Source organism: Panthera tigris, chromosome A1 (genome assembly GCF_018350195.1).
Source record: "Panthera tigris isolate Pti1 chromosome A1, P.tigris_Pti1_mat1.1, whole genome shotgun sequence".
Lineage (NCBI taxonomy): Eukaryota > Metazoa > Chordata > Mammalia > Carnivora > Felidae > Panthera > Panthera tigris.
Genome location: NC_056660.1, coordinates 91,241,418 through 91,257,806, shown reverse-complemented (window position 1 = coordinate 91,257,806; position 16,389 = coordinate 91,241,418). Strand labels below are relative to the sequence as shown.

At 42.4% G+C, this 16,389-nt stretch overlaps 1 protein-coding gene across 2 annotated transcripts in view; it reads right to left on the bottom strand.

Annotated features, from left to right (window-relative positions):
• The window catches only part of CLK4 (CDC like kinase 4), a 29,104-nt gene extending 17,446 nt beyond the window's left edge, over positions 1 to 11,658 (bottom strand). The window contains exons 1-2 of one of the 2 annotated variants that reach the window (XM_042982295.1): positions 11,555 to 11,658; positions 3,105 to 3,265 (exon numbers count right to left, since the gene is read on the bottom strand). In XM_042982295.1, the coding sequence (XP_042838229.1) occupies positions 3,105 to 3,265 (161 nt within the window). In that variant the 5' untranslated portion in view covers positions 11,555 to 11,658. Of the gene's footprint in view, positions 1 to 3,104; positions 3,266 to 7,145; positions 7,291 to 11,554 lie in introns of those variants that run through there. The other variant, XM_007083101.3, reaches the window with a different exon arrangement.
• Between the last annotated feature and the right edge of the window lie 4,731 nt (positions 11,659 to 16,389).

Here is a 16,389-nt window from a genome sequence, read left to right as displayed (position 1 = left end):
GAATAGTGCATAAAATTAGAGTTGCAGATAATCCATAAACAATCTACAGACTAACAAACATGAGGTGAAGCCATGAGGATAAACTAGAAAAATGAGGGACCTCTTCAATCTCTAACAACCAAGCCTTAGAGATTACATAAACAAAGTCTACAGAATCATAAAGGCCATGTATGGACAGAGTGGACAAGATGAACAGATTGATTTAAATTCTAAAATATTCACTGAATATCCAGTGAATATTTTACTGTAGTCCTTCAAAATAGCCAAGACTAATGAGGCTACGGGCATTCGTTTTTATTTCCACACAGGTCCTGTGGAAGATAAAAAAATATATATAAGGCAAAATCCCTGCCAACAAATAATGAACAATTTGAGATCATTCACATAAAAACAAAACTCGACAATGCAGGAAATGCTGAAAGGTTGCACGAGTGCTTAGGATCATAGAGGGGAAAAAACTCAAACTGCTTAAAATGGTCAGAGAAGACTTCATAAAAAAGCAAAGAGTTGCATCTTAAAGGGAAGTCAAGATTTGGACAAGGTGGCAAGCAGAAGAAATGGGAGGGGAGAAGAATAGCGTATGACCATCTCACACTTACAGATCACCTGTAGCCACAATGGCTTGGAGATGGGTGGTCTACGTATTACTTGGGAAACAGTGCATGGACACTACAGCAAGACCACTGTTCACATAGGGAATGAACAGAAGCAAATAAAATAAGCTGGAAACAGATCATGCAAAATCTTGCATGCCAGGCTAAGGCGTTTAAAACAGTGTTTCTCAAAGGGTGGTCTGTTTATCAATCATATCAAAATATGGAATTATTAAAAATGAAGATCCCTCAGCCCCAGGTCAGACTAACTCCATCTATATATGGTAATATGCATTTTAAACATACCTCTGAGACACTTCTGTTCATACTAAAGTTTGAGAATCTTTGGTTTAAGACTTGATACTCTATATCACATAAGAAAACATTTAAAAACTATTAACACAATATATAAAGTTGTTTGAAGCCATATCAGTCTTCCTGATACAGAACTAGAATTAGTACAAAACTAATTAAACCTGTAGCAAGGGAGACCAATTCACAGGTTACTGGCAAAAGACAAATAAGAAAAGACACTTTGCAATACATACAAAAAAAGGTTTAAAAATTGATATATATTAAAAGCTCTTATAAATCAGTAAAATACTCTGTAAGAGAAAAAAATGGGCATTGGACAAACTCACTAAAAATTTAAAAATTCAAATTAAAACACTATTCTTGGCATTTCAAAATGCCAAGATTGGTAAGAGCAAGAAAGAGTATATTGTACAACTTGGTACAAACTTTCAAAAAAAAGACATCAATATGTAGCAAGAGCTTTGTACCCTTAAAGAGTTCACACCCTTTAATTTAAAAATGTCCCCTCTTAGGGGCACCTGGTGGCTCGGTTAAGTGTCCAACTTTGGTTCAGGTCATGATCTCACGGTTCATGAGTTCGAGGCCCCTGTCAGGCTCTGTGCTGACAGCTCTAAGCCTGGAGCCTGTTTTTGGATCCCGTGTCTCCGTCTCTCACTGCCCCTCCCCTGTTCCTGCGGTCTCTCTTTCTCTCAAAAATAAATAAGACATTAAAAAAAAAAAAAAGTTTTTTTTAAATGTCCCTTCTTAGAACCTATTTTCAGGAAATAATCAGAGGCAAAGACTCACATAGAAAGATTTTTTTAAGAATAGAATAATGGGGGTCTAGGATCCTCCCAAGGATACCTTCTTTACAGTTTATGGCAATTCTCATTCTTTTCAATAATTTTGTAAAAAATACTGTTGTAAAGTTTTTTTATCTTCAAAAAGACTATCAGATATTAGAATATTCCACATTATGGAGAAAAATTACCATTAGACACCTCTGGTGTCAATGTCAAAGAAGACACAGGCCTGCTGTTTAACTGGACTGACGTAGTATATTTATGTAGTTAATAATAAACAAGAACTGTCCACTCAAATCACTTCCTTCCTACATAAGAAACCTATGTATCATTAGTACTATGATGTTAATTTAAGACTTACAGGACATTCTGTATTTATTAATAAAAGGGTACAGATGTTTCTCTACAGTGCATTAATTAGCTCAGGTCATTGCAATCCTGGCGCAAACCCTCCCTCTTCCCCATGTAACAGTGTGTGATGAAGAAAGATTAATCTGTGGTGACTACCCACAAGCTCACTGTTCCGCAGAACAAGTCTGTTTTAGCATGGAGAAGGAAAAAAATTACATACTGTTTTTTAAAGTAACCCCAGCTGGCTAATTTAGAAAGCAATCTGGCAAACAGTCTCAATGGAACATCTACAAAACAAGGAGAAAACATAGAACCAACAAAACAAATGAGAAAGGGAAGTTAATGGAAGACAGACTGAAAGAAATGCTACTCACCTAGCCTTTCTTTAATCATTTAGGTACTTTAAAATTCCTTTAATTCTCTGTAAATGTATTACCTCCAAATTTTACACAGTAAGAGTATAATTAAACAGGACACATGCTACTGAAAAATTTTTATTGAACCCTTTCCCTAAATTACTGGTTCTTACAATAATCTTCTAAAAAACCTACACACATTCACTGGCCTTATCTACAAATGTAACCTACAGAACACAGTGTAAGCGACGAGTCCTCTATGTACTTTACCATTCCCAAATAGTACATGCTGGTTTTCTCATCTAGTTGAACTCTCCCTACCCCTCATTCTCTCTCACTTGTGGAACCTAAACAAGCATCCCAAAATACGTATCTCCTCCTACATACAAGTTAAAGGCATATACTGGACATTCTATCATCACTATTACTTAACTGTTTGTGTGTCTCACCACCCCAACTACATTACTGGCAGCTGGGACTCAACTATCTCCCACCACTCCCAGACAGATGTAGGTAAATAAGGTTTGCTCACAGCTGTAGTCTCGGCACCTATATAGTGCCTAGCCTGTAATAGGAATTCAATAAACATCAACTGAATATTTGTTGACTTAAATATAAAACAATCTGACAGAATAAAGCTGCGTAAGCTAACGAGAAATCATTAAAACTACTAGTGGTAAAATGTTACTAATTCAAGAGTGATTTACCAATCAGATTCTTTAAACTGGTGATGTGGTTTACAATGTCTGTTCTCTTGCGTACTGCTGTGGGACCTCCTCTTCCGTTTGTGACTTCCACTGTAGCTTTCATGTCCCCAGCTTTCTCTGCTATCCCAATCAGGGCAGTGAGTTCTTTTGGAATGACGCATCTGTTAACGGAAATGAAAAGTAGTGGAGGTTATAGATGGCTACGTTTAGTAAATAAAATATTACACATGATTTAAATAAAACACTCAGCACATGGGGTCATACATGTTCTAAAATCTTTGTAGATGATGTTTCCCAAGGCATGCGACACCATTCCACAGTGTGTCAGATGACTGTAAGTGGCATACAGACCGAGTACTAAATTATGCATAACATTGTGAGACCTTAACAATACGTTCTGTTTCAGTTCTTCTGAATTAGCAGCTTAGTGTTTATCTTCAACTAACCTTTGCTAACTGCCATTGTAAAAACAGTAAAAGGGCCAGGATTCAGACTCAGAACCTCCAGTAGACAACAATATCCAGCTAGAAATTAATAATTTGGGGCTTTAACTCATTTTTATCTTAAAAAATAAGATCTTAAGTAATCTCTACATCCATTGGGGCCTCGAACTCACAACCCAGAGATCAAGAGTCATACACTCCAACAACTGAGCTAACTAGGCACCCCTTACCTTCTTTTTATAATCAACGATCTCCTTTTAAGTTATTGATATGATTTCCTTTAAAAATGTTTATTTTTTAAATATTTACTTAGAGAGAAAGAACGAGCACAGGAAGGACAGAGAGAGAAGGAGAGAGAGAATCCCAAGGAGGCTCCATGCTGTCAATGCAGAGCCCAACTTGGGGCTTGATCTCACCAACCATGAGATAATGACCTGAGCCGATATCAAGAGTGGGCACATAACCCCCCAAAAAATGTTATCTTTAAAATATGAGCTATTTTAGGGGAGCCTGGGTGGCTCAGTAGCTTAAGCCTCCATCTCTTGGTTTTGGCTCAGATCATGATCTCACAATTTGTTAGTTCGAGTCCTGCCTGGGATTCTCCTTCTCTCTCCCTCTCTCTCTGCTCCTCCTGCATGTGCTCTCTCAAAATACAAACTTTAAAAAATTTAAAAAATATATGGGCTATTTTAAAGAGAAATATCACGGGGTGCCTGGGCTGCTCAGTTACTTATATGCCCAACTCGATTTCAACTCGGGTCTGCTCTCAGGATTCCTGGGATGAAGTCCTTGCGTCTACAGCCTGCTTGCGATTCTCTCTCTCCCTGCCTTCTCCCCTGGCACATACTCGCTCACAAAATAAACTTAAAAAAGAAGAGAGAGAGAAATAGCGTGCCATACAGCTTTGGCAAAATTCTGTAACACAAACAACTGAAGTCAGAGAAACATTCAGGTATACTAAATATAGGGGATGACGTTGTCTTACAAGTAAAGAGCCAGTAAAGCTTCTTTTTCTCAAAAACTAGAGAGAATTGCTTTTTCTAAATCTCAGGATGACTCCAAGCTTTGGGGAAAAAACTAGGAGGTGAGTGGAACACAGTATTCAGAGACTGTAAAAGCAAAGCTTGTATAAACTCATTTTCTCTATCCAACATGTTTATTTTCAGATCATCTTGCAATTAGCCTTAAAACGAAAACATATTTGTTGTAGATCTGGGGTAACTGAAAAAACCAACCTACAAGGATGCACATGGTCACAGTGAAATGGGATGATGGTACGGACAATTCCCTGATTTTCTGCCTCCATCTACAACCTCTAAAGCATAGGTTCCCTCTAGGCTCAGGATCTGTGTTCTAACAATGTAATCCCTATCTGCTGCTCCCCATCTTAATTCTTTTACAAATAAGCAGTTTTTATCCATGATATCCAAGCTGCTGGGAAAGGGTGAGTTTCACAGCTCAAGGAAAGAGCTAAAAAAAGAAAAAATGGAGCAAATCCAGCTTAGTTAACTGCCTTTAGCTTGCCCAAATGACTCAGTAACAAGCAAACAAATTCAAGTAAAAATTTAAATGATTTCAAACGGATTAAAAAAAGACTCGAAATGAGGCAGCTGTGATTCTCCTGGGAAGTATTCCCTAAGAAAATATTTGTATCATAACTTTTGCTTAAAAAAGGGAATGAGGGTGCATTGGTCAGGTAAATAAAAAATCCTAAAACTAGTTAGGATTCTCACTGGAGGGGCACCTGGGTGGCTCAGTTGGTTGAGTGTCTGACTCCTAATTTTGGCTCAGGTCATTATCCCAGGGTTGTGGGATCAAGCCCCAGCCCCGCATGCGCCACACATCCGGCTCTGCACCGATTGTGGAGCTGTGGAGCCGGTTTAAGATTCTTTCTCTATTCCACACACCCTCCCACCCCCACCCCCACCACCCCGCCCACCCCTCTCTCCCACTTGCACTCATTCTCTTGCTCTCTAAAATTAAAAAATTAAAAAGGATTCTCACTGGAAATTATTAAGTGAGCATTCTGGTTTTATAGTCTCTTCAAAATGGGAAACTGAAATGAATGACACTAAAAATTAACTTGAGGCAAAGGCCATCTAAAATTGTTATTTCTAGTGGAATTCTTCCAACACTTCCTTCAATTACCCAAACTGTATTTTAACCACATAACTCTTTAAAATAGATTGTTTAAGCATTCTTTTTTTTTTTTTTATTGTTTAAGCATTCTTAAATCACAGCTAGCAAAATTACAACATCTGATGACTGAGGATTATAACTATCCATTATTATGCAATTTTTACAAAACTTGTGTCTGCTTTAGCTTTCTTTTCCTTCTGTCAGTCAGCCACAACCAGCTCACCTCAAACAAGGCAGAATTCTCAAACAACCAAAATTATCAATACTCAAAACATTAAGAATGAGCATCTTGGGAGGGCCAATGATTTATTTCTCTAGTTAAGTTCACTACTTTAAATTTAATTCGGCTGTTAGAAAGCTTTTCTCCCTGCTAACCATGTTCAGAAATATTGTCTCAGGAGGCAAAGAATCCCAGACCCATATTTAACAGATAAAGTTCCTTCACATCCACAAGAAAACCCATCTAGAATTATTACACTACCTGTAATTAAATAATCCTACATGCCAGAATCCCCACATATCTTTCATTTTAAAAACATCAGACACAATGGATCTGTATGTATATACACGTCTTAGAAATCGGATTCTCTCCCTGCCCTTTCATACCCGTAAATTTTATTCAATGTATATGGCTTTAAAAAAAAAAAAATCGAAACAGGTTAAAGCCACGATTACATAGATGGCTCCAGAAGGACTGCACTTAACGGGCAACGAGCAGCCTGCAAGTAGGTGTGTTTATGGAGCACAGTCTTAAAAGGGCAGCTATAAAGCAAGACCAGGTGGGTGGCCGGGTCAGCGGGGCAGGCTACTTAGGTAATCCAGGATAACAAGATGCAAAAGTATCAAAACGCAGACCAGTGCAACGATGGTATGTTCCACAAGGGACGAACCTCTCCGTATCTCCACCTCGCACAAGCACGAGCTCGGTTCCACCACCGGGACTCGAGCAGACCGGCGGTTTCTCAGACGCCCGGTCCCCACCCTCCCCCACCCCGCCCCAAGGCACCTGGCCAGTGCCTTTGGCGCACTCACAGATAGGGCCAGATGTTTGGACTCTGGAACCCCCCCCCCTCCCCCAGCAAATGCTACAAACAGCAGAGACCAGGCCATCAGGGGAGAACTTGATCTCAGACAACACAAACCCCCAAGGACGGCTCTCGAAGGGTCTTCCCGACAGATCCTCGCCCTCGCCGGCGGCACGAGCCAGGGCCTCTGGAGCCGCGATGCGAGAGGCCGGGGCCCTCAGAGAAGACTCGGCGGCAGAATCGGGGCCTGTCCGCCCCAGGACATTAAATCTACCACGGCACCTGAGCAACTTTAGGTTTTGAAGGCCACCAACCCAGCTGTGCTCCGAAGAAACCCCGGTCGCCAAGGCCCCGAACCGGGTCGTTTCTCCGACACCTGGCTTTGAGACTTAAAAGACTGGAAACGGCCCAGCCCAGCCGACCCAAAACCTTACCTCCGCAAAAGGAAAAGGCCCTCTGGCCGAGAAACGTCGCCAAACCGCCGTCTTCGCTCTCCACCCGCTGCGACAAACACCCCACAAAATGGCGGCAGCGCCGTCTCCTTACAACCCCCCAGGCGGCCTCTAGCGCCACCTACGCCGCGCGAACGCGCCTGCGTGACAGAGGCTCGCGCGCTCCCGCCTCACTGCGTAAGGGGCGGAGCTCCCTGTGCGCCGAGAAGGAAGGGTCTGGCCCTCCACACTGCGGCTGCGCGAGTCAGACAGGGCATCACCCCCCCCCTCCCGCCGAGGCCTGGTTGGGGGAAGGGAACCCTTGAGGTTGTTTTTGTTGTGGGACAGTCAGGATGAAATCCAGGGGAAATGCGTGTGCCCTGCCCTCACCCGGTGGCACGTGTCTGCTCCTTCAGATGGAGTTAAGTGCGGCACCACTCGGCAGAGCCAGCCGTGGCCCTGTTTCTTACTCTCCCGCTCAAATGGACAGCACCATGGCCTTTGGGCGGCCGTCCCTTGGGTCCCCTTGGGGACCTCGCCTGCAGAGAGTGCCAGCAAGCAACAGCGAAGACCCCAAACCCACCCTGTGCCAGGCCCGAGCTGGTTCTGGGAGCAGTTCAGTGAACAGGACACGAGTAGTCCAGGCTGTGTGGAGCTTCAGTCTAAAATGGAGTGGGATAAAGAGGACGTCTCAGAAAACAAGCTCAGGGTTGCTTATACTTTTTTTAAGGCCTGTGCTACTAATCAGAAGAAAACAACAACAACAAATGAAGTTTCAATTGAGACTCCTTACAGTGTTCTTCCTGTTAGGGTCCTTCCTGAGGAGAGGGTAGCTGGAAATTTCCCTAACAAAGCTCCTATTTTTTTTGTCCCTGTAGGTGTGTTTCATTAAACGGAGGCAGAGTGATGTCTGAGAGCTAGTGAGCATCTATTAAGAGGCTTGCTGATCTCAACTGAGGCATTTTGCAGTCCTAAGAACCCCTAGACAGTTCTCCATGGAGAATATGTAGAGTGAGAAAAGAGAAACAATCCCAGCCCTAAGAAACACTTTTAAGGGACAGAGGAAAACAACCAAAGAAGAAATGACCGTAAGAGGAGAACCAAGAGTATGGTGTCAGAGAAAAGAAGGGGAGAAGGGCTTAAATGAGGGAAAAGCTGGCAGTGCCAAATGCAGGGAAGGGGTCAGGTATCCTTAGTAGTGCAAAGTGTCGGGGCACCTGTGTGGCTCAGTCGGTTAAGCGTGTGACTCTTGGTTTGGGCTCAGGTCATGATCTCACAGTTCCTGAGTTCAAGCTCTGCATCGAGGCTCTGCACTGACACAAGGAGCCTGCTTGGGATTCTCTCTCCTCTCTCTGCCCCTGCTAAACTTAAAAAAAAAGAAACAAAAAAACAAAAAAAAACTAAAAAAAAAAAAGTGTCAAGGGGATTCTGTATCCTGACAAGGATTCCCTGGATAAAAGGGAAAGCCAGAAATCAAATTTGGGAGGACAGGGTTGGATGGTTATGGGCATAAACCCAATAGCAGGGGGATGACCTGAACTCTTGTATACTGTTAAGTGAAAGGAAGTCACTGTAATTTAGTGATCTGACATCCTTACAAACTTGCACCACCTACTTTGGATAAAATGAATTGTGGAAATTGTGCTACACTTTAAGAAGCGAAGAAGTGAAGTTGAAAAGATAATTGGAAAATTGGAAGTGAAAATTCTTTATGCTATAGAATGAAACAGACAGTATTATTCTCATGTGGAATAGCCAACATTTCTGTATCTACAAATTTAAATTGTGCCCATCCTACCAGGTCCATCTCTAAGATGCTGTCCCTGACTATATCAGTTCCCAACCATTACACTGCTCTTAACACCTCCAGTTAGAGATGATGTCTTGAAACGGGTGGCCAAGGCATACTGTTGCGCCTGGAGCCACCAAGATACGTCAATCAATTGTGCCCAATAAGTGAAATGTACTGGTTCTGCAATGGATTACACGTACTGTTTCAGGGACGTCAGATGGAATGTTGAACCAAGTGGATTGGGCTCTCTTGCAAGGTAAAGTGAGGCTCAGCTTGCTGAATATATAGAGGTATAAACTGAAGCTGGCACCAAAGAAAAGTTGCATTTTTCTTTTTGCTGCAGTATAAGAGATCTTTGTCTCAAGAGGTTATAAGAGAATGTGGTCAGGACAGGACAGAGTTCTGCTCAAACAAGCAATGCAACATTAAAAGGCAGCCAAGTGTAAAGGCCACCTACAGAGGTATTTATAGCCATCACAGAATAGTGTCACCCAATAGCAGGGTCTGCTTTGCAGTTGCTGCTATTGTGTTTTAGTGGCATTTTTAGTATTCAAACTTAAATGTGCCACACCAAGGGGACCAATACTTGAAATTGTGTAGTGATCAGATGGAGGTTGAGAACATCCTACGACTCGTGTCTCTATTACATGTAACAGCACTGGCTGTTGCTCTCTCTGCCTTACGTGCTTTGATTGGAGACAAGGCCCTCATTCATATTGTCTTTGGTATCTCAGTGCCCCAAACCCAGGACCTATTTGTAGGTTATTTATTTTGGCTATTTGCTCAGTTGCTTTAAATTGGATTAAATAAAAGCTAGGAAGCTACTCCCAGAATCCCTGTGCCGGTTAGTGTAACAATCTTACATGGCACCTCAACCCTTTCTATCAAGTAAGTTACTATTAAGTCAGTTACCTGGAAAATGAACACCTTTACTCAGAAGATTTAATGAAGAAGTCTATCTAAATTTCTTTTTTTTAATTTTTTTAAAGTTTATTTATTTTTGAGAGAGAGAGCGTGAGTGGGTGAGAGGCAGAGAGGGAGACACAGAATCTGAAGCAGGCTCCAGGCTCTGAGCTGTCAGCACAGAGCCCGATGCGGGGCTCGAACTCATGAACTGTGAGATCATGACCCCAGTGGAGTCAGATGCTTAACCCACTGAGCCACCCAGGTGCCCCAGTCTATCTAAATTTCTGAGAATCCACTCCCAGCAGTGAAAAACTGCCTAATCTAGTAGCTTCATTTCTACTGAAGAACACATATGTCCAAAAAAAAAAAAAAACCCCTTAAATTAAACCATATTTAGAGAAAATCTTAGTTCTGAAGAACAGCCAGAGGAATGTTCTTATCATGGAGCTAGCACAGATATCCTACAGGCTTATCTTCAGACATAGAAAACAGTCATCTGTGAGAGCAGAGTCCAAGAGAAAAAGCCTAAATTGTCCAGAAAATTATTAATTTTTTAAGATTTTTAAATTATTTTTTAGTATTTATTTATTTTGAGAAGGGGGAGGAGCAGGGAGAGAGAGACGAGAATTCCAAGTAGTCTCCATGCTGTCAGCACAGAGCCTGATGAGGGGCTTGAACCCACAAATTGATCTGAGCCAAAATCAAAGGTCAGATGCTTAACTGATGGAGCCACCCAATTGCCCCAGATTTATTGCTTTCTTTATTTGTTTGTTTATTTTTATTTATTCTAATTTTTTAAATGTTTATTATTTTGAGAGAGAGAGAGAGAGAGAGAGAGAGAGAGAACATGAGTGGAGGAGGGGCAGAGAGAGAGGGAGACACAGAATCTAAAGCAGGCTTCAGGCTCCGAGAGCTGTCACCACAGAGCCTGATGTGGGGCTCAAACCCACAAATAGTGAGATCATGACCTGAGGCGAAGTCTGACACTCAACCGACTGACCCACCCAGGTGCCCCTGTTTATTTATTTTTAATGTTTATTTTTTATTTTTTGAGAAAGAGACCACTAGCGGATGAGGGGCAGAGAGAGGGGCACAGAGGATCTGAAGCAGGCTTGGCGCTGACAACGGAGAGCCCAATGATGTGGGGCTCAAGCCCACAAACTGTGAGATAATGACCTCAGCCGAAGTTGGAGTCTCAACTGACTGAGCCACCCAGGCACCCCAGATGTCTTTAATTTTAAGTAATCTCTACATCCATCATGGGGCTCAAACTCACAACCCCAAGATCGAGAGTTAACATGCTCCACTGACTGAGCCAGCCAGGCACCCCATCCAGTAAATTAATTTTTAACAAAAACTTACCATCTGTATAGAGGAAACTTTACAAAGGTGTAAACAAACCTTTACGGGGTTATAACCTTTGTTGTAAGTTGCCTATTACTGGCAATTACCAATCTGTATTCAATTAGATTTTTCATTTGTTTTTAGCAATCAATTAAATATCCATTCTGTGCTAACCACTGTATATTCATGATCTCCTCATTTAATAATCTAAACAATCCTGTAAAGTGATCTTTGGTTACTTGCTCTAGGTCACAGTCATCAAGTACCAGAACCAAGGCTCGGTCTTAGGCCTTACTTGCTCCAAGGTGCTTGCGTGTAACCATTCTACTGACTGCTTTACCTCATACAGCAACGTTTCATAGCAACTTACTTTGCTTAGGAATCATGGAAAACAGGCTGAGTCCATCTTTCAGCAACCCTGAAGGAGTTTGTCTTAAACAACAACAACAACAACCCACTCTCCAAGGTGATGTATCATCTATGGCTCCTCATGATGAAACAATGGGACAGCTTATCTCCAGCACATCAGGGTCATCAAAGATCCCAGTGGCTTCATTCACTGTTCAACAGCAAGTCCAAGGGGACTCCCATTCATTCCACACTGCCCAAGATGAATAACATCCCAGGTTCCTCCAGTGTTTCCTGACACTGGTTGTGAGGAGAGTAGCACAACACAGGGTCCTTATATAGGCTCGGTCCCACCAAACAGTGCTAGAAGAGTTCCCTGATGCACAAAGCACTTTGCAGTGTGTAAGTGTATATATGAGCAGGGGAGTAAAAGGGTCCTGGAAGTGATTTAATTGAGAGGTTCTGGAGGGTATAGGATAGGCTGGTCTTTCCACTCTCCCTGTGAATTTCCACTACCTCCAATGAAAAGGTTAGTAAATTAGTTTTTCAACCCCCACTTACCAACAATCTGAACTATCAGACATCCAGTGAAACTTTTGAAGGGAACATATATTTATCTAAATCCTTAATTTCTTGTGAACACTGTAGAACCCTACATAAAAGCATGAAAATATGTAATATATATTTGTCTTCATATCTTCTAGGATTACCCTTTCTTTAATGGATTGTTGTCAACTTCCTATTTCATGGACTTAGGCTACATAGGTGCTGAGCATACAGGACAAAGTATCTGCCCTCGTAAAGCTTAGATTCCAGTGGGTGAGAGAGAAAGAAAATAGAATAAAACACTTCAACTTTTTATATATGCTATGAAGGAAACAAGCTGGGGACTGAAACAATAACCGAGGAGGGTGGTCTTTAGGTAGGATGATAAGAGAAGGACTCTTGGCAGATATGACAAGCAGGGCTAAAGGGAAAGGAGGTAACCATGTGAAGAATGGAACAAAAGCCCACTGAAAGTCTCATTTAACCCCATGAGGAAACGTGTGAGGATATTCTTTGACATTTTGTGATAGGAAGAAAAATTACAATGTAGATAGATGTTCATCACTAGGGGAGTAGATAAGTAAAATGCGTATATGGTCCATCCTTGAACAACACAGGGGTTAGGGGCGCCGACCTCTGCTGCACATTTGAAAATCTGCATGTAACTTTTGACTCCCCAAAACTCAACTACTAAGAGCCTACTGTTGACCAGATGCATTACCAACATAACAGAAACAATTAACATATTATATATATATTATATACTGTATTCTTACAATAAAATAAGCTAGAGAAAAAATGTTAAGAAAATCATAAGGAAAATACATGTATAGTACTAGACTGTATTTATTGAAAGAAAATCCACGTATAGACAGACACATATAAGTTCAGACTGGTGTTTTCAAGAGTCAACTGTAGACTACACATCAGTTAAAAGCAATGAACTAAATTGACATATAGCAATACACACCTGATAACGTTGAGTGAAAGAGAAAATGTGATTTATAACAAAATGTCATTTTTGTTGTTTTTAAAAAACCACAACTATGGTACATGTTTTTTGTTTTTTGGTTTTTTTGGTACATATTTTTAAGGATATGTATATACTTAAATAAGTGACTTATTTGGTCACTTGAGGTAGACTGAAAATACAATTTTTTTTAAAAAAGCTTATTTATTTTGAGAGAGGGAGAGAGAGAGAGCAAGCGCTAACATGAGCAGGGGAGGGGCAGAGAGAGAGGGAGAGAGAGGAGAATCCCAAGTAGGCTCCCTGCTCAATGCAGAGTCCAACACCAGGCTTGATCTCAAGAACCGTGAGACCACGACCTGAGCCAAAGTCAGATGCTCAACCAACTGAGCCACCCAGGTGCCCCAAGTGAGTCTTATTTTCAACACACTCTTTCCTGTGGCTGTAGGAGACCCCTGACTCTACAGTATGCCTTCAGTTGACAGTTGGCTGACCTTGCCGTTCCTTCTTCAAGACTTTTTATTTTTATTTTTTTATTTATTTTTTATTTTTTTTATTTTATTTTTATTTTTTAATATATGTCTTCAAGACTTTTTAAACAGTTAGCCAGGGGTGCCTGGGTGGCTCAGTTGGTTAAGCATCCAACTTTAGCCCCAGTCATGATCTCACGGTTCGTGAGTTTGAGTCCTGCACTGGGATCTTCGCTGACAGACAGAGCCTGCTTGGGATTCTCTCTCTCTCTCACAATCTGTCTCTGCCCCTCCCCCTTCAAAATAAATAAGTGAGCTTTAAAAATAAAAAATCAAAGCAGACACATCATCCCATTCAAATCAGGAATTTTGCAGGACTGTCCCAGGAAATATTTCAGAAGCAGCATTAACAGCATCTTGGAGCCACAGGGCTGGGTATTTGTTCCCAGCTCTGAGACGTGCAGCTGGTCCAGGCAGGTACCACCCTGCACCACCGAATGAGTATAGTAACACCTTCCATGACACACACCTTGAGGACTGAATGAGTTTAATATTTGTGAAGTTCAGAGAAACATGCAGGGATCATATTTAATGGCTGTAAAAATGATTATGAAGTGAAGTGAAAGACAACCCAGCCATCCTCCCACAAACACACAGGAGTGTGATCCTTAGATTGTCTTTTGACTTCAGAATCTCAGCTGCAGGTCAGAATTCTGGACCCCACTCAGAATAAAACTCGAGTCTTGGTGACCATCCACCCCATGCTACCCAATCCTTCAGATTTATGGCATTCATCTCAGGATGGTGTCTCAGAAGGCAGGCAAGGGAGCTTTATAGGGAGTGGTAACTTCTCCAGCCAACTTAGGCTCAGTGTCTGTTGGCTCAGGAGGAATCCTTAAAAAAAAAAAAAAAAAAAAAAAATCACAGTTCTGGAGCGCCTGGCTGGCTCAGTCAGTTGTGTATCTGACTCTTGATTTCAGCTCAGGTCATGATGCCAGGGTTGTGGGATTGAGCCCTGAGTTGGGCTCCATGCTGGGTGTAGAGCCTGCTTCAGATTCTCTCCCTCTCTCTCTCTCTCTGCCTCTCTCCCCTGCTCTCGCACACACACTCTCTCTCTTTCTCTAAAATTAAAAACAACAACAACAAACAAAACAAAAACACATCACAGTCTCTTCATTTCCACAGACAGATTTCCGACCTCCATTTCCAGATGCCATATGCCCAGGGAATCCCCTAATGGGACACTGCTTCCCACTCCAGGCCTGTCCTATACACCCCACCCTGATTGCCTAAGGGACCACGTTAGACAAAAACCTGACCATGTCACCCTGCCCCCCCCCCCCCAGGCTAATAAAAACCAGGTTTCCCTCTCCAGGTCAGTGCCCTTGTTATACAGCAGGCAAATAAATACAAGCTTCAGGACACCTTTCACCTCCGTGCCCAGTGGGGCCCCACGCAGGGCACCCACACCCAGCGTCACCCTCAACATAACCCCTGTTCAGGGCCTCTCCCTTTGTGTAAATGGTGGCTGCTTCCAGGCTGTTTCCAAAGCGGAAATGCAAAAACAGTTCCTAGATTCTTTTTATCACCATAACGACAGCTCTTCTGAAGCAGAAATTATTGATGTCCTATCTTCTAAATATATGTATGTGCCATTAACTGTCTTGTTTTCTCTCACATGGGAATTAAAATAGTCCAGGCACTAAGGGGATTTCCATGGACAAGAGACTGAAGGGGGATCCAGCTTATATTTCCCTCAGTGTGCAGCTAGTGTGTTCTGTGGCTTTTCAGGAAATGCTTCACTCCGTGTCCACTTGACAGCTTCAGGTCAGGCTGAATTTCCTCCCGATATCTAGGCTCCAGCTACACTTAACTTCTCTGTTATTCTATCCTTGACTTAACACTGTGTACAGATTTTTAAAGTAAGTTTATTTATTTTGAGAGAGAGAGAGGGAGAGAGGCAGAGAGAAAGCAAGAGAGAGAAAAATCCCAAGCAGGCTCTGCCCTGTGAGCGAGAGCGTGACTCGGGGCTCGAACTCATGAATCACGAGATCGTGACCTGAGCCAAAATCAAGAGTCAGAGAGGCTCAACCGACTCAGCTGCCCAGGCGCCCCAATTCTGTGCAGTCTAATGCAACTTCCTGGTCAAGTCTAGCTCCGCCGCTAATCTATAAACTCAGCAAAATCATGGATCATGCCTGCAAGTGAATTCAGCTGCAAAACAGCTTCCCAGACTTGATTCTGCAGTGGAATCAGCTGGAAGGCATTTCAAAGGTCAATCCCTGTGGTTAGAGTTTAATCGTCCTGGGCTGAGTCCGGGCGCGGCGTTTGTAGAGAGCTGTCTGGGAGATTGTCTTGGCGCCACCTGGGCTGAGATATGCTGCCCCCTAGAGGAACATGGCGCACTCGGCCATGAGCTGCACCTGAGAGCAGAGCGTCTGTGGGTCTTCCCCACATCCGGGTTCTCCAGCGGGGCAGAGACTTCTGTTAAGTTTTCAGGTGGTTTTAATGCACAATCCGGGCAGAGAAGCTCCTCTTTAAAGAGTCGGAGCTCTTGCTTTTTCTTGGAGGAAGGGATGGACGCTCTCAGAACCTCTTTGGGGCAGAAGACTCGGGCTTGATCTAGGAAAGCCTTCCTGAGACTTCAGACTTATTCCAGAGGGGCAGGTGGATTTCAAGGAAATTATGTCGCCCTTTTTAGGACTGCTTGTCTTCTTACGAATGTGGAAACTCAGAACTTAGATACTGAGTTCTAAGCCTTTGGGGAAAATCTTCTAATTTAGGGGAAACTGTTTCCAGATTTCACCGTTAAAAAAAAATGATGTTTTTAGGGTGAATTCTTGAAGCAAGCAGGCCACCTTCTTGTTGGGACAG